Source organism: Antennarius striatus, chromosome 18 (genome assembly GCF_040054535.1).
Source record: "Antennarius striatus isolate MH-2024 chromosome 18, ASM4005453v1, whole genome shotgun sequence".
Classification (NCBI taxonomy): Eukaryota; Metazoa; Chordata; class Actinopteri; order Lophiiformes; family Antennariidae; genus Antennarius; species Antennarius striatus.
In genome coordinates, this window is record NC_090793.1 from 8962189 (window position 1) to 8980547 (window position 18359).

At 42.0% G+C, this 18359-nt stretch overlaps 3 protein-coding genes across 3 annotated transcripts; 1 reads left to right on the forward strand and 2 right to left on the reverse strand.

Annotated features, from left to right (window-relative positions):
* Window positions 1-1089: 1089 nt before the first annotated feature.
* Window positions 1090-6199, reverse strand: LOC137611749 (ubiquitin-conjugating enzyme E2 R1-like). The gene is made up of 5 exons (XM_068339826.1): window positions 5107-6199; window positions 4784-4870; window positions 4563-4660; window positions 1996-2130; window positions 1090-1888 (listed from the first exon to the last, which is right to left on the reverse strand). Exons 1-5 carry the CDS (start codon window positions 5290-5292, stop codon window positions 1678-1680), a joined length of 717 nt encoding a protein of 238 aa, XP_068195927.1. The 5' UTR covers window positions 5293-6199; the 3' UTR covers window positions 1090-1677.
* Window positions 6200-6479: 280 nt separating this feature from the next.
* Window positions 6480-11251, forward strand: cactin. Its single transcript, XM_068339824.1, has 10 exons — window positions 6480-6838; window positions 7345-7936; window positions 8084-8179; window positions 8269-8414; window positions 8503-8665; window positions 8966-9080; window positions 9178-9370; window positions 9494-9616; window positions 9791-10143; window positions 10617-11251. Exons 1-10 carry the CDS (start codon window positions 6534-6536, stop codon window positions 11105-11107), a joined length of 2577 nt encoding a protein of 858 aa, XP_068195925.1. The 5' UTR covers window positions 6480-6533; the 3' UTR covers window positions 11108-11251.
* Window positions 11252-11270: 19 nt separating this feature from the next.
* sema4e (semaphorin 4e) lies at window positions 11271-18122 on the reverse strand. Its single transcript, XM_068339823.1, has 15 exons — window positions 17849-18122; window positions 16195-16507; window positions 15915-16060; window positions 15526-15588; window positions 15346-15444; window positions 15144-15243; window positions 14837-14947; window positions 14459-14610; window positions 14127-14305; window positions 13877-14033; window positions 13499-13721; window positions 13275-13390; window positions 13009-13166; window positions 12882-12934; window positions 11271-12464 (listed from the first exon to the last, which is right to left on the reverse strand). The coding sequence occupies exons 2-15, from the start codon at window positions 16361-16363 to the stop codon at window positions 11833-11835; spliced, it is 2358 nt and encodes a 785-aa protein (XP_068195924.1). The 5' UTR covers window positions 16364-16507; window positions 17849-18122; the 3' UTR covers window positions 11271-11832.
* Between the last annotated feature and the right edge of the window lie 237 nt (window positions 18123-18359).

Below are 18359 nucleotides of genomic sequence, written 5' to 3' on the forward strand. Positions count from 1 at the left end.
ATTGTAGTCTTAATTATATTTGCCATTTGTCAAAACCAAACAAGTTAAAAAAAAATCCCCAATAAATCTTTATTTTCCAGTTTTAAATAGCCAAAAATAAAAAATGTAGATGAGTGACTAGAATGATACTGTGATCATCCATACAGCTACATGTGCATATCAATCATGGTTCCTGTTAAAGCTGCAAACCAACTCTGAAGACCACCAAAGAGAGGAGAGGAAATGCTCGTCTTATGTTTTTTCAGATGTAAATAATTATCCTGAGAAATTCAGTATGACCAGCCAATTTGAAAAAAATGAAGCAATCAATGTTGCTGATGCAAAAATAGGACACCCATGCATTCTAAAAATTACACACACAAAAAACTGTCCAATATCCACTGACAAAAAGAATAGAAGAAAATAAAAAACAGTGGCCTTGTTCTCTTTCATCTGCAGAGCTGAAAAACTTACTGATATTGCAACGACAACTTTTGACAGAAACTTATCTCAACAAACAGATCATTCTCAACAAATATTGCAGGCAATGTGTTCAACTCAAATAATAGATGAAAATAAACAAGGACACAAATACGATAAACAATCATGTTTTGAGCTTTCTATTACACCATTTTAGTCTTCAGCCTCCAGGAAAACCTGAGGAGACAAACTTGATCTTGAATTCATTCGGAAACCCTAAACCCCACCCCCCACCCCGCTCAAAAGCTTATCATCATAACGCAATTCTTAAAATCTGAGCTACTTCAAACAACATTGTATTCCCCACACTCAAAATGACAAGAGAAACACATCCAACAGTAACAAGAAGAAACACAGCAAAGATCAATTTCATGTTACTAAAAAAAAAAAAGTTCACGAGCATTTGACCCACTGGTTCAGCTCGGCAGCCGGCGCTCCACATAAAGAGTTCTCTCCAATCTACATCAATGTGAGTCTTTCTTGTGAGCGAGCTGAAAACAGATCTCGATGCAGGTAAACAGTCCACCACTAAAACAGACAAAAGTTTCCAATGGAGGTTTTTGGCATGCACAAGAACTTTTGATAACAATTGTCCTGTGACATCCCATCCCACTGAAACGAGACACACTGTGAAACTTGGGAGATGTTTAATTCGTAGTATTTTCTGAGCTGACTGTTCAACTCAAACAGGCTGCTTGAAGTCCTTTGTTGTCTTGAGACACCGGGAGCAACTACTGGTGAGTGACACCCGCTTACAATTAAGGAAATAAAAACATGTGACTGAGGCGCTGAGCAAAGAGTGGAAGTGTTTGCACCAGTGCAAATGTTGCATTTGTTAACGGCGGTATTAACCCTACAACACCATATACTGTACAGGGGACAGGAAAACTCATGGGGATTAAACAAGAATTAAAGTGATTCTCTCAACATAAGGTTTTAGGTGACTGATGATGAAATCTGTTGAAGAAACCGGTGACTTTTGTGCTGGTGCAAATCTTACCAGGTCTAACCTTTTCACGATGGTGCATCGATTTATTTATTTTTTGCCGCTAGAAAAGAATTCAGAGGCTCAGGTAAAAACAGCTCTTTTCATTGGTTTAGAAGTGAGTAGCTTCAAATCATTCTTGGTTGTCCACCTAGAATTTCTGGGGGCCACCCACAATGGAGAGATAAGGTAGCGCGTCTCGGCTAGTTTAGGGACGCTGACCCGAGAGCGCGTCACGACTCCTCGTTGCCGGAGTCGTCCTCATCGTAGCAGCAGTCGCCGTCCCCGTCCTCCACATCATCGTCGTCATAGTAGTAGTCATAGAAGAGGTCGGAGCCTTCGTCAGGGGCCGGGGCACGTGTGCGGACGCAATACTCAGCCAGTGTGGTGGGGACCTTCACACCATCGCGCTCAGCTTCTGCCTTGGTAGCCAATACTTGTTTCCTAGAGCGACAGAAATTAAAAAGTAAACGTGTGGACAAGGCTCATCTTTTAAATACGACTTCTTTATTTCATCACAGATTTGTGAGCAAAAATTAAGAACAATTTACCTGATGATCTCTACATATTCCCGGTCCTTTCCCTTGCTCTCCCTCCATTTGCGGTACATGACTGAAGCGTCCACATTGGCGGGAGAGAAGGTGTTGGGTTCGTTCAGCAGCGAGATCACACTCAACAGAATGGTCCTGGAAACAAACAACGTTGAGTGGCAACAACATCCTCCACAAATTAAACTCAAGCACGGATTAGGCAGAGTCCAGTACATTTTGGAATGCACCCGGCATGTAGGGGCTTGTGTATTACTGTAATTGTTTTACATTATCATGTCAAGATAATGGTTATTTTTTTCCACACGTTCCCTAATTTCACAGATATTCATTCATAAACAGTGATCACAAATAAAAATGTATTTATAGTGCCTGCTCAATGCAATGGAGGTCCTGATAGTAATGAGGCCCTGCTCGATCCAAGTATGCCACTGTGTTGTTTGACATTTATTTAGTAGCTCTATGGTAACAAACAGGGATAAACAAATGAAACTAGCGCCAGTGCACAGCTGAGATAAAAGGATTTGTAGTGATCCCTTATGTTTTCTTTTGGATCCAAAGCTGTTGAACCGTGTATATAAAGTTATTTAGTTTACTATAACTTGTACTGAATGTCCTGCAGAAGTAGGTCATGGTTCAGATCTGGGTGGTGATCCACATCATTAAATTCATTCATGATTCACTCCCTGTTCAAACTATTCATCCGAAAGAAAAGGAAGATTTGCCAAAGAGAAGTTTCACAAGTTCTCTGATTAGAGTCTAGTTTATCATCATATTTATCACTGACATTGTAGTTGGGGTTTGGGGTGGGGCGTGTTTGACTGGTTTAAGCTGTATTTATGTCTAGACTACTTCTATTTATGGCAACGCTTCACTCTCCCAGTATGACACACATTCCAAAACAACAATATTGCAAATTCTAAGTTCAAAAAGGGACACACTATAAAATCAACACATGCGTGATAGTGTCAACATAAGCCGAACACCAGTGTCCCAATTCTCTGGAGCCCTGCCCATCCCGTTGCTTCACACACACCAAACTGACTGTTATCAATGTGCTGGCATTAAAACTCAAATCAGTCAACATCCCTTCATGCAGAACCGATAGCACTGAGGAATTAACCCAACCCTGCAATTCATGTACAGCAAAGATGGGTCCTCATCACTAGGGTGTTGTCAGACGCCCGATTACAAACATTCTGAACCGCAGTTTTTTTACAAGTACAGCTGCAACACATTCATTTACAGGTACTGTTATTATTAAGTTATTGTTTAATAATAGTGATAATAGTGTTTGGTGTGTAAAATGACTTAAATGATTTAGTAGACCATTAGAGTAAAGAGAAAATATAAAATTGCTGAATAATAAGCCATACAGAGTAAATTCATGTTAAAATAATAATTAAGATTCAAAACTGTGTTTAGGTGTCTAAAAAGTTTTTTGCTGTTGTCTTTTTCCAGAAAATTTCCAATTTCCAATCTGATATTCGCTTCTTCTGTTAAGTAATTTGCGATGTGCCAACAACCTAAACAACCATCAACTATAAATTTAAGATGTTTACTTTTCTTTCAGTGTCATGCTAAATGACTTTTCTCTGAATCACTTTCTTCTTTGACCTCCTTTTGCCTCTTTGACATTCTCATTCTCTCGGTTGAGTCAAGCCAAAAAAAATATTAATCTACTGCTATAAAGAGATTGCTCATTTTGGTTACTGTTCAAATTAATATTGTACACATTGTTTTTGGGTCCACGTTGCAACAAACTGTGATACTACTCCTTGGGTCCACAGAAAAACACCCACCAGTGTGAAGCAGACTGGACGTACTGTTCTCTAGGACACGCGGAGGACGGACCGACAAACGCGGCTACAGTTGGTTCTGCTGAATGGTGACTGTGCAGACTCAAAAGAAAAAAAAACCCCCTCAACATTTAAAATAGAAATTATAACTACTGTACTGTAATATTACAATTATTAAATGTAAAAATTCTTTATATCACGCAAAAAAAAAAACCTGTGAGAGGAGAATGTAGCTGCAGTGACTGAACATTCTTCCACAGCAGAGAATCTGACTTGTAATAGCAAGAAAAATGGAATTAATAATATTAATTAAGTATTCATTCCAAATGACCAACCCTCAGAACTGGGACAACTAAATAGAACACAGCCAAAAGTAACCCAATATAAACCACAAAGGACCAACAATGTGATTCATTCAATGGAAGCTATAAAATCTAATTCTCACTTATATGTATAAATACAACAAATCAATAAAACACACCCTGGATAAAGCTGATAAAATAAAATGGCACTTCACTTCTCAATATAAATTCACATATTATTACATTTTATTTTGATAACGAATTACTTTTCTCTTATTTTTTTTTAAGATTAAGAAAATAAGAGGGCTCAACTATTGAGTAGCTCATTTTGATAAACTACAGTATGTGATGGAAATAATTGTCTTACACAAAAGCATAAACACATATATATTCCACACTGACTTGTTTGGGTGGTGTAGCAAAGACTCAGAGGAACTAAAATGGAGAGACGTGGGAGTTGTAGACTAACCGGACATTCTGGGTGGGATTCCATCTCTCTGAAGGCAGCTCTCCACTCTGTGGGTCATCCACTGGAGGGTGCAATATAGAAATACACACATCGCCATTCTGAAAAAAAGAGAGAATGAACTCATGTCACTGTAAAATGACATCGTCACCACTGAAACCCATTCAGTCCAATTACGTATAGATCAGATGGAATTACAGTAGGATCGGGATAGGACGCCTCACCTCATAGATGTTGGGGTGCCACATCTTGGTGAGAAAGCGGAAGGTGGGTGGGGAGTAGGGGTAATCGATAGGGAACTTGATCCGAGCCTGAGGTAAAAGCAGTTCAGGTGTTATATTTCCATGTGACTGTGGGCTACATCCACTAAATAAATGTAGGCTCAAGAAGGTTACTGTAGTACTATTCATATGGTTCAGTATTTACTTCACAATGATGTTTTTAAGAAACGTGAAATTATTCATAATAAGAAATCCTAATATATTTATAGTAACTATTCAAACTAATTAAAATTGACAGTTTAAGATGCAATCTTTTATTTTCTTACCTTGAAATATCCGCCCTCGTAGTGAGTGTCTGGGGGGCCGAAAATGGCCACTTCCCAATTGTACATATCAGCCTCATCCACCAGTGTTATTTTGAATCCCTCGACAGGCTGCTCCTGGAGGTTCTTCATTTCCAACATAAGTGCTTTCTGTGAACTAGCTACATGAGAATGGTCCTGTTGCGCCATACCGAACCAGCTAGCTTTCGAGATTCCGTGGGGTCGACAGCTGACTGAGATCGCCCGACTAGCCACAAGCTCCCGACTCTGAAAAACAACTTGTATGTTTTCAGTGTTCGGAAACAATGAAACGGGCCAAACCAGACAGGCGACGCAAGTCAAACAAAGGTTGCGCTGGTTTTAGAAAATTTGTTTCGAAATGTCACGATTCAAAAATAAGTTAAATTACTAAACCATGATGGGTGACCAAAATCTCGAGTTTTTGTTATTCTACCTGTCTGGGCAGCCGCGGATATAAGCGCAAATCTTGTGGTAGCTGCTGGCTAAAGAGTGCTAGCTAACAAGCTCTATCCTGACGATCAACTGAAGCCGAATTTACCGCCGAGCGAATTATTTCTACGTCGTAAAAGAGTAGGATCAGTCGGGAAAATACAACTACTGACCCGAAAACGTTAGCAAAGAGAAAGTCCGAAGATTGTAACCCCGAGAGTGGTCGATTTCAGCCTACCAGAAGAAGAAGTAAGGAAGAATGTTGTTGAAAGGAGTCCCCTCCACAGAGGCAATAGCACCCAATGAAGACTGGGATTTGTAGTTCAGGTTCCCAATGTAAATCCTATCTTTAACCGGTAAAGCAACCACAATGCCGTTAACTGACCGATATTTAATTGGTTAAACAAGAGACACCAAACAAGTTGAAATTGTTATCTAAAATTATATTTCTTTGAGTGCGTATTTAATCGCGAACTCATTCTTTTTAAAGAGTAAATTCAGACTACAATATTGAAAGTTTTCTGACGTCATGAACTCCGAATGTTGTTTGTTTCCAAAAGGCCGTTGACCTATTTTCACGTTGAAATAATTTTAACATATGGACACATAGCTAATATATATATTTAACTGAGTGTTATGTGTTGTAGAAAACAATAGCTGATAAACTGTTTTAATTTACATTTTATTTTTTCTTGCTCATAGTCATGAGGTCAAGGATACGCGCCATCTTTGTAGAAAGACCCTTTAAGCTGTCGTAATACTGCCTTAATAATTTACTTATTTTGAAACGGAAAAATATGTTTCAAAATATATTTAGTTATATGTGTTAAATAAATAGTATCAGTTTACTGTTACTATTTGGGATTAATATTTTTAAAATACAATTTATTTTTTATTTTTATAACATCCAAGGTTTATTTCTTACCACTTATTTACGCGACGGAGTGAATGTAGGACCCCCTGTTCGCCAGAAGTTCGTGATGGCTTCTAAATCACAACGTAGGTCCCGCTCCATGTCCAGAAGTCGCAGCCGGGATCGTCGAAACAGGCATCGAGAGACTGGGTCTCGATCCCCACAGTCCAGTAAAACCTGGAGTCGACCTGCGGATAAAAGAATTGACGCCCGAGGACGGGGACGGTCGAACAGCGGGGAATCCAACGATGGCTCTCCGGGTCGACGTAGGCACCAGTACAGAGATCATTCGGACTCCAGAAGCGGTTCGGAAAACGACAGGAGGCGACGGACACAACAAACACGGAGCAAGTCCAGGGGTCGATCCTCAAGGTGACCAAATTGATGACGCTCGTTTCGACCTGCTCTGGTTATAATGTTGTTAGGTATTCGACAAAGCAAGTAGTCCTCGCATAGGTTTAAATCTGAGATGAGCGCCCGTGACCTACCTTGTTTTTGTGATTAATAATTGTGTCTGTGTTGACACATCTGCAACTAATTGGAAAAAATCAAACCCACGCTGAAATTGTCTAACTTTGTAGAATGTTATGCAACGTCCTCTGAGGGGGGATCCAGTGTAACATGTATGAGGCCCCGATTGTAGATGTTAACCCTGTGATTGATTATAAAGTGTTGCTGGTGTAACTGAGTTAAAGTTTTAAGAGGTTCAGGAATAACTCACTTCATCAGCTGTAATCTGCAGGGTTGCTTTTGCCTGTCCCCCAATACCGCTTGCTAACATTGCACTCATCGTCTTTGAAAGGTGAAAAACTACCAGTTTTGCCTCAGGAGTTTTTTTTTTTTTGCAAACATGTTCTAAATCATCTTTTCTGTCTCAGCTCTGACTTGAATGATCCCAAAATGAAGAGGAAGACAAGGGAAATGACAGCTCGAGAGGGGAGGAGAAGATCCCGGCACAGCAATGAATCCAGTGATGGTAGTAGTGACAGAGAAAGGAGAAGACAGAGAAGTCCTGACAGAGGGAGTCCATACAGACACAGACATAGGAGGGAGCGAGATAGAGAGAGGAGGAAAAGCAACAGCAGAGACAGGGAAAGAAAAAGAGACAAAAGCCAAGACCGAAAGAAGAGAAGTCAGGACAAAGAGGAAACGAGGGGTGCAAGAAGTCGAGAGAGAGTAGTCAGAGACAGGAGACGCAGACGAACCAGTTCACCGGAATCGTCTGATAGCTCAGGGTCGGATCGTATGGTACGTTTAGCCAAAGAAAAGGAGGAAAAGAAAAAACAGAAAGAGATGATGAAAGCCCTGGAGACACCAGAGGAAAAGAGGGCCAGAAGACTGGCAAAGAAAGAAGCAAAGGAGAAGAAGAGGAGAGAGAAGATGGGCTGGAGTGAGGAGTACATGGGATACACCAATGCAGATAATCCATTCGGGGACAACAACTTGCTGGGCACGTTCAAATGGCAGAAGGTGAGCTAGAAAGCAGCTTTCAAAAACACCTGATTATGTCTCTTTTTTTCGTTTTTGTTTTTGCCGCCTTTTAAGTGTAGGAAATTGCCTAGCATGGTTTGGCTTCAAACACAACACCAATTAAGTGGATTTTGTGGGTTTTTCCAGGCACTGGATAAGAAAGGAATCGGCCATCTTGGAGAAAAAGAGCTTAAAGAACGGAACAAATGTATTCAGGAGGAGAATCGCAGAGAGTTGCAAAAGGTATGAGCTGTAGGATGATTAATATCTGTAACATTATAATGTCGCGTACAACTGCCCTTCCACTCATCGCATTTAATCTTTGTGTAAAGGTAAAACAGCTCCGCCTGGAGAGGGAGCGAGAAAAGGCCATGAGAGAGACAGAGCTGGAAATGCTGCAGAGGGAGAAGGAAGCAGAGCATTTCAAAACATGGGCTGAACAGGAAGACAACTTCCATCTTCACCAGGCCAAACTAAGGTGAGCGTTTATCAGGAAGAATCATCCACGTATCCCCATCTTTTGTCAAAGAGCTGTAACTTAATGTTTACATACGCTATGTGTTCAGGTCTAAAATTAGAATCCGCGATGGTCGTGCCAAACCAATTGACTTGTTGGCGAAGTACATCAGCGCAGAAGATGACGATCTGGCTGTGGAAATGCACGAGCCTTATACCTTCCTCAACGGGCTGACAGTCACTGACATGGATGACCTGCTGGAGGACATTAAGGTCGTGCTATTTTCCATTCGATTGTTAAACATCTGTTGGACATTTATTGTAACTGATTATTCATAAAATTAGTTGAAAGACACAGGCTGTTTTATTTGTGTGAAATTCAAAAATCTAGATTTTATCCTTTCACTTGATTGGATTTAGGGTATGAACCTTAAATTAATGATCAGTTTTATTTGTAGAGGCCAAAAATCACAAAGTAGATTTAAAGAGTCTGGGCCTACAGGACATCCTGTCCTTAGATCCTTAAATCAGGTGAAGGAACCCCCCCCTCATCAATGTGTGTCATACCTGTAGGTGTACATGGAGCTGGAGCAAGGTAAGAATGTGGACTTCTGGAGAGACATGACGACCATCACAGAAGATGAGATCAGCAAACTAAGAAAGCTGGAGGCCTCTGGGAAAGGACCAGGTACGTAATTTTCCTGTTTAACCATCACAGCAGTCATTTTTGCATCCTAGTTTTTTCCTTTAATGTACAAGGGTGTTTCTTTTGCTTCAATACTCAGGCGATCGACGTGAGGGCATCAACACAGCTGTGAGTACAGATGTACAGACAGTGTTCAAAGGAAAGACGTACAGTCAGCTGCAGGCACTGCACCTGAACATCGAGACAAAGATTCGGTCCGGAGGCTCCAATTTGGATATCGGTTACTGGGAGAGTCTGCTGCAGCAAGTCAGAGTCTACATGGCCAGAGCAAGGTACAAATGGAACCCTTATAGTTTTACTGTTACATTAATTGTAAGGCTTGATTTAAATTGAAGTAGAGGATAGGGGGTCATTTGTCAGGATAGATGGTGGAAATGTGTGATTTTATGTCCCAGGTTGAGAGAGCGACATCAGGATGTGCTGCGTCAGAAGCTGTTCAAACTTAAGCAGGAACAAGGAGTGGAAAGTGAACCTTTGTTTCCCATCATCAAGGAGGAACAGAGGAGTGATGAAGATGAGTAAGTTGCCATAAACATCCTGGCAGATACATCTTGAACCTTTGAGATGATCGCTTAATCAGTTTGTATATTTTATGTGGCAGCGAACTAGTGCTTTTAAGGATGTGCAGAAATGAGTAACTACTTGTTATCCTCTGACTTGCTCCTATTCAAATCCCAAATATTTTTTTGCAGAATCAGAGACAGGGCGGATGAGCAGATTGGAGCAGTAACAGAAGAGATGGGCCCCTCTTCATCCTCCTCCACCAAGCTCAAACCGCAAGAAACTGAAGGAGACAAAGATGAACCGTCCACATCAGGAAACCAAGATGAAGACGGAGAAAAGGGTGAAGAAGAAAAGAGTGACGCAGCGGAGGCCGTGTTAACGGAAGAGGACTTAATCCAGCAGAGCCAGGCAGAGTACGACTCCGGTCGCTACAGCCCCTCGCTGCTCACATCCTCAGAGCTGCCGCTCGACTCACACACGATTACGCCTGAAGAAGATGCGCACAGGCTGCAGTTAGCCCGCAGGCAGCTACAAGTCACCGGTATGAGAACATCATGTTGATTAATTACATCCCGCTTCAAAGCAGTGATATAAATGTCCACCAAATACCTTCTCAACCATTGTAGACAGAAAGATGAAACCAAAAGCACATTACTTGGGCAGCAAAGGGGATGAAAATGAGATGATGACCTTGAAAAAAAACTAGGTCAAGGTCAAATCAACTTTTTTACACTCAGGAACTGGATAAGATAGAAAGATGGGGGGAGAAGGCCAGTGTGAGTGAGACCGTAGATCAAAGCTAGTGCTCTGACCTACTTTCATTTGATCTATGAAAAGCACTAGCTTTCATAGGTCAGAGCACTAGCTTTGATCTTTGACCTATGCAAGTAGGTCAGGGTAAAATTTTGAAGTCAGGGGTGTTGCAGGATGTTGCAGTCTGACTGCCTTGGTTGTAGTTTTGAAATGCATGCTTCTCCTCGCGACTCAGTTGTTTTTCTGTGGCTTCTTTATCAGGCGACGCCAACGAAAGTGCCGAAGACGCCTTCGTACGCCGCGCCAGAGAAGGCATGGGGAACGACGAGGCCCAGTTCAGCGTGGAGTTCCCCGTCACCGGAAAGATGTATCTGTGGGCGGATAAATACCGACCCAGGAAACCTCGCTTCTTCAATAGAGTCCACACGGGCTTCGAGTGGAACAAGTACAACCAGACACATTACGACTTCGACAACCCTCCACCCAAGATTGTCCAGGGTTACAAATTCAACATCTTTTACCCAGACCTGATCGACAAGCGTTCCACACCGCAGTACTTCCTTGAGCCCAGTCCTGAAAACAAGGACTTTGGTATTTTGAGGTTCCACGCAGGCCCTCCTTATGAGGACATAGCCTTTAAGATTGTAAACAGAGAGTGGGAGTACTCGCACCGACACGGTTTCCGCTGTCAGTTCGCCAATGGGATCTTCCAGCTGTGGTTCCACTTCAAGAGGTACCGCTACAGGAGATAGAGGCCACATACCCCGAGGGACCCAAAGCACAGTCAATGTTCTTTGTTTCTATTCTTTTAAATTCCAGATTGTGAAAGCAACAAATGATTCTGTGATGTAGTGTGAAAATTACACATTAAAGATTCTTTTTTAAAAGAAAGTTAAAAAACAAAGCTTCTGATTCTCAATTGTGAAGTTAAAATGCTGCACACTAGGCTGATTCTTAGCTGCAAGCAACATCTGTTCTTCACATTCAGTGCAAGTCCAGGCATGCTCAAAAGTATTTCACTCTGTGGCTGAGTTTGGATTCTCTGAAATAACACAAAGCCCAGGTAGAAAGAGTTTAGTACAATAAATGCAAGTGGTTAGAAGTGAAATGGCTCATGTTACGGTACATTCTCTGTGACAATCACAAGTAAAGAAACTATAACGTGGGACTGACAGGAAACTAAACTATACTTTGAACTGTAAACACATTTGCAGTAAAACAAAATGAAGTTGAAGTTTGAGTGGCTCGTAAAAAAAATCTATTGTAGAATATTTTGTTGTGTTCTCTGCTCAACAGTTGGAGCTTCTTAAAACATGTGCCACCACTTTATGCCCCATAAAGTCATTCTATTCATATTCCAGCTGACTTGCTACAGTAGTTTGGACTGAAACTAATTACAGGGAATTCTCATCTATTAATCACATTAGAATACCAACAGATGGGACTTGTAGCAATGTTCTTGTCATTTTCACATTCCTTATTCATCGTCAACAAATTGCAAAGATGGGATGTTAACATTTGGGACGTCATTCTCATCTGGAGCATAGAGTGCTGCTTCCTCTCTGGTGAGGTTTGTACCGGTACCGTTGTCTCTTCCTGACACCAGGAGCTTGTCCGACCTTTGTGCATCTCCGTAATTCAGATCCCCCTGTTCCTGAGATTGCTTCCCGCCCTTCTTTCTGCAGTTCCAGGGCAATGGTAGGTGACCTTTGTAAAAGTTCCATGCCAAAAGGGCAAGAAGACAAACTACAAGTAGTCCAATTACAACCTGCAGTCCTAACACAGAGGGGCCATCCCTCTGAGCCTCTGGAAAAATGGAGTTCCCTCTGCCCGAGCTTGTCGAACTTATGCCAACCTGGTACTCGGCCACAGTGGTGGTGTATGTTCCGGCTTTGGAGTGCTCCACAGACAGGCAACGGTACCGGCCGGCATCAGAGCCTGAGGCATTGAGAATAAGCAGGCCATCTTGGAGAAATTGAAGGCGAGGTATGGGAGTCAGGGTGGTTCCATCCCGCTCCCAGGTGGTTTCAGCCAAGTTGGAAGGGGAAGGGCAGTGAAGTTTCAGGTTTCCCCCAGGCCAGATGGACTCATTTGGGGGCTTAATGGGATCTGAAAACAAAGTTAGAGGGCCATCAAGGGTTCATTTTAATCCAGTACGCTACAATAAAGCTCAAATACGGTTTTTGAACATTTTAAATGTTTTTTTATCCAAGGGTTTGTACGGTCTTAAAAGTTTGGAAAATGTTTAGCTCTTTGGCTAACAGCACTGACAATCCGGACATTTATATGTATTTATTTTGTTGTTACCTGATGATAAAATTATTTGCTCATGGTGACACCGTTTTCCCTTGCGGGTGGGCTGTGACACACGCAAACTTTGATTTTCACTGACAAGCTAAAGCTGACCCCCACTCAGTTAGTGGGTAGAACGTGATTCTATAAACTGTTTCTACAAATCCATTTAACCATTAAGTTTGATGAACTGTGAGTGTCTTTGACGGGATATTCTGAAGGACACTAACTCACCAGCTTCTGGGCAAAGGGAGGCATCCCCTTCCTTCACACTCTGGATTATTTCCCTAAAAATAGGCATAATTATTGGATGGAACAGGCATCAACATGGCTCGGGTTACATGTTGGAACAACTGCCTACCTTTGTGAACTAGACAGAGGAATGCATTTCCTAACAGCTTTATCCCAGCCGCAGTACGGGTCCCTAGCCAGCACACAATCCATACAGGAGGAGGACCGCTCACAGGTGGCCAGAGGTATCTGTGCTACTCCATAGTCTGAGCCTGCATAGAGCTGACCCTGCATGCAATGGGGCCAAAATAGAGCCATCACACACAAGTACAGAGTGTGTGTACAATATATCGACTTAAACTATTTCTTATTTAAAGATTCAAGCATTTAAATTACCGTGACATTAGAGAATTTCAGAATCTTGATTGGCCCCGGGGTCTGAAAGAGTTGTACTTCCTCTATGATGAACATTTCTCCATCGTAGTTCACTGCTTTCAGAATCGTTCCTTCCTCTTTTCACATGAAAACACACGCACGTGACGTATTTAGTTGACACACATTTACTAATGCTTAACACAGGTGTTGTCAAGTAAACAGAAGCAGAAGAGTGAAATACACACCGGTGCCTATGAACATCACTTGGTACTTCTCTCCATCTCCAGCCTGCACTTCGTTGACAACAATGCGTGAGAATGCAGCTCCTCTTCGCACCAGCAGAGGCTTCTGTCCTATTGGCTGGATAGCTTGGTCCATGAGGGGCCTGACTTTGATAAATTGAAGGGTCGGGTCTGGGAGGTCCAGAGTCTGAGTAATTCCTGCTTTGCGAGCCTCATTGTCAATGCACTGGTGGGGGAAAAAAGGAGGGATAGAACACGGAGAGAACAACTGAGGCAGGGGACAAAAGACATCAGCTTCCTGCTACATTGCTTGTTAGAAAACAGTTGCATTGTAGGTTCAGTGTTTGTTTCACACACGTGTTGAATAAAAGTTAGACTTACAGCTCCCGGCCGAGGGACAGGGACTTCCCCGCTATACATAACCCACTTAACAAAAGAAGTTTCTACAGTGACTGGAGTCTTGTACTTCCCCTCCGCGAACACTCTGCTGATGTCAGATACGCGGTACACACACACTGCAGAGAGGTCCGATGTTTCCCTGAAACACACAAAGGAATGTGATCTAAAAAACCATTAAAGAGAAAGCGACCCCCTTTCCTCTGGCACAAACACTTTTTCCATTCAAACGTACGACTGTGGTGTGAAGACAGCGTAGAACAAACAGTCCCTCCAGCTCCGCTGGGGGTCACACCAGCGGTAGGCATCTTGGATAATGTACGGCAGCTGAGACTCAAGCACTGGACAGTCCAGTCTGGCCTTCAGGAAGGATGTCCATTTCTTCTGCAAAGTCCTCTGACCTCCTAGATCTCCCTGTGAGGCAAGAAACACACCCATCACAGTGAAAAAAGTACAGCATACGGGATGCACCATTACAAAATGGAAAGGGTTCAATAACCGAGGAAGTTATTGTCATCCTTGGAGAAGGTGCTGCAGCAGAATTAAGTGCATGCACTATAAACTCACCTTGCAGACACGGGCCACACGGGAGACCATCAGCTTGTTGTAGCAGTCACACTCCACAGCTATCTCTCTGAAGAACAAGTAAACCTTGTCATCGTCTCCCACTGGACTCATCTCACTCTCGGGCATCTCAGCCATGGAAACAAAGGTGGGTTCTGATAGACAGAATATAAAACATGACATGATGCCTCTCCTACAGACGTGAAACTTTGTGATGGAGTTTTAGTTGATATGCTATAGATTCATTATTATATGGAGGATTTTTGGAAATACAAAATTAAAATAATGTCCAATGCGAAAAAAAAATCATCTGGAGATATATCATAAAATATATATATATATATATATATAGGCAATTGATAACTTATTGTATAATCTTACCGTGCAGCCAGGAGGTCTTGAACTCAGAACGTATGGGGCCAGGAGTGCTGCGCATCAGAACAGGTTCAAACCCCAGGAAGTTCATTACAGTGGCCGAATACAGGTTATTTTCTAGTTAGACACAACAGCAGAATTTTGAAGAAGAAGAGAAGAAGAAGAAGCAGAACTTTATTAATTCCCTTTTACAGGGAAATTACTATTTTCAAAAAAGAAAGAAAAAAAGAAAGAAGAAATAAGAAAGAAAAAAACCATTCTGCTACATTGACCAACCCTTCTGTTTTCTACCTGCAGTATAATTTCTACTCACCAAACATGAGAGAGGCATGTCTCTGGGATGGATCAAAAGGACACTTCCCTTTGCCATCCTCTGCTTTCTTCTCCAGAGTCAGCTTCCCATCGTTATAGGACTGCGCAGATACACATCGTTAAATCAGTTCATTTCTATTCACTGTGATTTTAATGGAACACATCAGAGAAAAGCAAGCAGCATGGCTGTGAATTTGCCTCACCATATAATCACACTCAGGATCAAATGCATTGGTTCCACACACATACATCCTGTTATCCTCTGTCTTGTGCAGAATCCTGATATAGTTCTTGCATTCCGTCTGTAAATGTAGTTTAAAAAGCACTCACAACATATGTCATTGTGTAATGCATTTTAGAAGCAAATACTACAAGGGACTCACCTTACGATCTTTTCCTTTGTCTCCACATTTTTCTTCTTGGTCTTGTGTAACTTCCCACTTCACCTATAAAAGAAGATCAAAAATTATATATAGCACTCTTCTGGCATTGCTCATGTCTACATCTAACAGTTTGGACTGTAAACACAGGAAAAATGTATGTAATGTACTGACTGTAAAAACTAGGAATCAAAAAGATTCATTAAGCGTTTAGGAAAAGCAAGGCAAGTGTTCCAATCAAAGGAGTGATCCTTCTAAGTGTGTATTTTCTTAAAATTTTCTTAATCCTGAGCCAAGATCTAAAGACAAATTTCAAAAGTAAATAACAATTAATGGCCACTGCTCCTGGCGCGCAGTGGTCCTAAATACTTTGTTAACAAAGGTGTACTTACAGAAGCAGCTTTCTTGGAAATGTTGTTGAGGTCAAGAGCATACACTGCCTCCCTGGCACCCAGCAATAGCAAGTCTAGATCTTCTCTCAACAGCATGGTGGAGTAGTTGAACACTCCCTCCTCACGAAACAGATTAGCATTGTCCCCTAGATACAGAATAAGTCTCATTACTTTAACATCAACAATTACACCCTGCTTCTCTACTAGCATGAACCACATGAGTCAACTTGTGTTGACTCACTGTTAGCTAAAGTTACACAAGACAGATTAGAAAACTTACTATGATAGGGCACAGATCTTCGAGGAACACAACCCAGTGGTGAGTCCTCTTCCAGCATCATTGCCTGGGGCAGCAGCCAGCAGATAATGAGGGGCAACAGTAGATGCATGGCTCTTTTGTTCATGCTAAAATAAATCTGAGCCTTATGATTTCCACAACAGTCGGTCATACAGAGGCAAAGACATTGAGAGGCATCTATGACATGATGAAGTCGGCACTGACAGAAGGGCAATGGCCCCTTTACAGGCCCCACTCAGCAGGCTGTCCATGATGAGACGGATGGCACAGACCACAGCAACAAAGCCGAAGAGGCCTGAAAGAGACAAAGTTGTACGGATATCACAATCAATTCTACTGACGTGCGAGCTGACAGAAAAGAAGCTGCACACACGCAAAGCAAGCACCAAACGGGAAAAATAAAACATTCCATGCGAGGAGAAACATTGCATCTTTGCACCGTGTTTCAATCGACCCGAGGAAAACAAAGAAAAAGAGAAATGGCAAGAGTGAGCTAAAGTCAGCCCAGCAGTAATTCTGTCACCACTATAGTGATGGTAATGCAGGCCATGAAAGACATTCAGCAGGGTGCAGGGATGTCACCTTCTGCGCCGCTCTTGCAGCACAAACACAAGCATACAGCGTTGTTCCAAAGGAAAGCTCTTGTTCCATTCGGCCATAAGTGTGATGTGTTTTCATCACAATAACAGAAGTACCAGGATTGACTCACAACCACCACTTTGCAACACCAGGTCTAAAAAATGACCATAAGTGGCCCACATTAGTTGCTTGAAAAAGCAACTAATGTACTTGGTATAGCAACTAATGTGGGAAAAACATGTACAATATACATAGTTGAAGCCATTGGACTGGATTTGTTGCTCTTGTGATTCCTTTGTTGCATTTATAGGTGTGTTTGACGTTTTGTGTGGGTTTTTCAGTCTCCAGAGAGGTGTGTTGTGTTTAACTGATGAGCTGCAGCCTGTCAGAGAACGCTGCCCTGATAAGATATTTCACATAGTTGTCCCTGGGGCCAAAAACCAGCTCCATCCACACCCTTCAGTACACACACCTACACACACACACACGTACACACACGGTCCACCGCGGCGTTCGCATTGAGACGTCACGTGTCTTTACAGCTTTATGCGTTCACATAGAATCATTAAACTTACCATTAATATTAAATAATATTAATAACGTTGCTTGGACTTCTCCGAGAGCGTGGTCATTTGTCTCTGTGGCATGTTAAAACACGATTATTATTTTTTTTAAATCTGACGTTGCTTTAAACCGCATAATGATAAAAAATATTTTTTTTTAAAGGTAGTAGAGACTAGCAGGGTCTCAGGTTAGTCGTCAACACTTCCTTGAGAAGTTAATGACTTACCTGCTCTCTGACACACCCAGAAGGGCAAAAGAGTCCATAATAAACTCCAAACACTCGTTAAAACAATGCGCAGAATCCTAAACATCTTTGCTAACAAACAGGTTGACACCATCGCTGACTGGTAGTATTTAAAAACGATAGAAACCTGTCAGGAGCGCCCTACCGCGCGCTTTAACTTTAATGTACGCCTGGGTTTCGCAGAGCTTGATGGCTGTTTGTAGAAATTACTAAGTTTTACTTCTAAAAACCACAAACACATACTTGTACCTCGAATGTGGCGACAGCAACCTGCTCCCTTCTCCGTCCCGCTCCTCTCTGCGGTCAGGCGTTAACGTTACCGGGCTCGCGGCGACTACATCCGAATGGCTCGCGGCTGCTCCGATTGGACCGACCGGGTTGGTCCGGCAGGTCTTTGTTTGGGCACCTCCTTCAAACTGATCTGTGATCTGATTGAGGTGTCATCGCTCGCATGTTCTTGTTTGTTGGTGGTGGGCTCAGCTGATTCGAGGTGCGTGAGGCTAAAGATGATGGTGGCCACGGGAAGTTTATGGAGTTGCACTTAAATATTTAGCAACATGTTCGAACAGGAAGCAGGGTACGGTAGTTGTGTTCGTAAAATCTGTGCTGCATGTATGAACGGATATTCTAAATGTTCATGCACTGTACTCCAATCATTTCAAGTGTGGGTTATTCTAATTTTTTAATATTGTTTGAAACCCAAAGACATAAAAGCTGCAACATTATCACTGATAGTAAAACAATAAAAATAAAATGTTAG

Coding starts and splice junctions, on each gene's coding strand:
- LOC137611749 (XM_068339826.1), bottom strand. CDS start 5,292: ATGGCGCAACAGGACCATTCTCATGTAGCTAGTTCACAGAAAGCACTT. Junction 4,661..4,783: donor GGCACCCCAACATCTATGAG/GTGAGGCGTCCT, acceptor TCTTTTTTTCAG/AATGGCGATGTGTGTATTTC. Junction 2,131..4,562: donor AATCCCACCCAGAATGTCCG/GTTAGTCTACAA, acceptor GTTTGTTTCCAG/GACCATTCTGTTGAGTGTGA.
- cactin (XM_068339824.1), top strand. CDS start 6,534: ATGGCTTCTAAATCACAACGTAGGTCCCGCTCCATGTCCAGAAGTCGC. Junction 6,839..7,344: donor TCCAGGGGTCGATCCTCAAG/GTGACCAAATTG, acceptor TTTCTGTCTCAG/CTCTGACTTGAATGATCCCA. Junction 7,937..8,083: donor GCACGTTCAAATGGCAGAAG/GTGAGCTAGAAA, acceptor GGGTTTTTCCAG/GCACTGGATAAGAAAGGAAT.
- sema4e (XM_068339823.1), bottom strand. CDS start 16,363: ATGACCGACTGTTGTGGAAATCATAAGGCTCAGATTTATTTTAGCATG. Junction 15,445..15,525: donor ACAAAGGAAAAGATCGTAAG/GTGAGTCCCTTG, acceptor CTACATTTACAG/ACGGAATGCAAGAACTATAT. Junction 14,306..14,458: donor GTGTGGCCCGTGTCTGCAAG/GTGAGTTTATAG, acceptor CTTGCCTCACAG/GGAGATCTAGGAGGTCAGAG.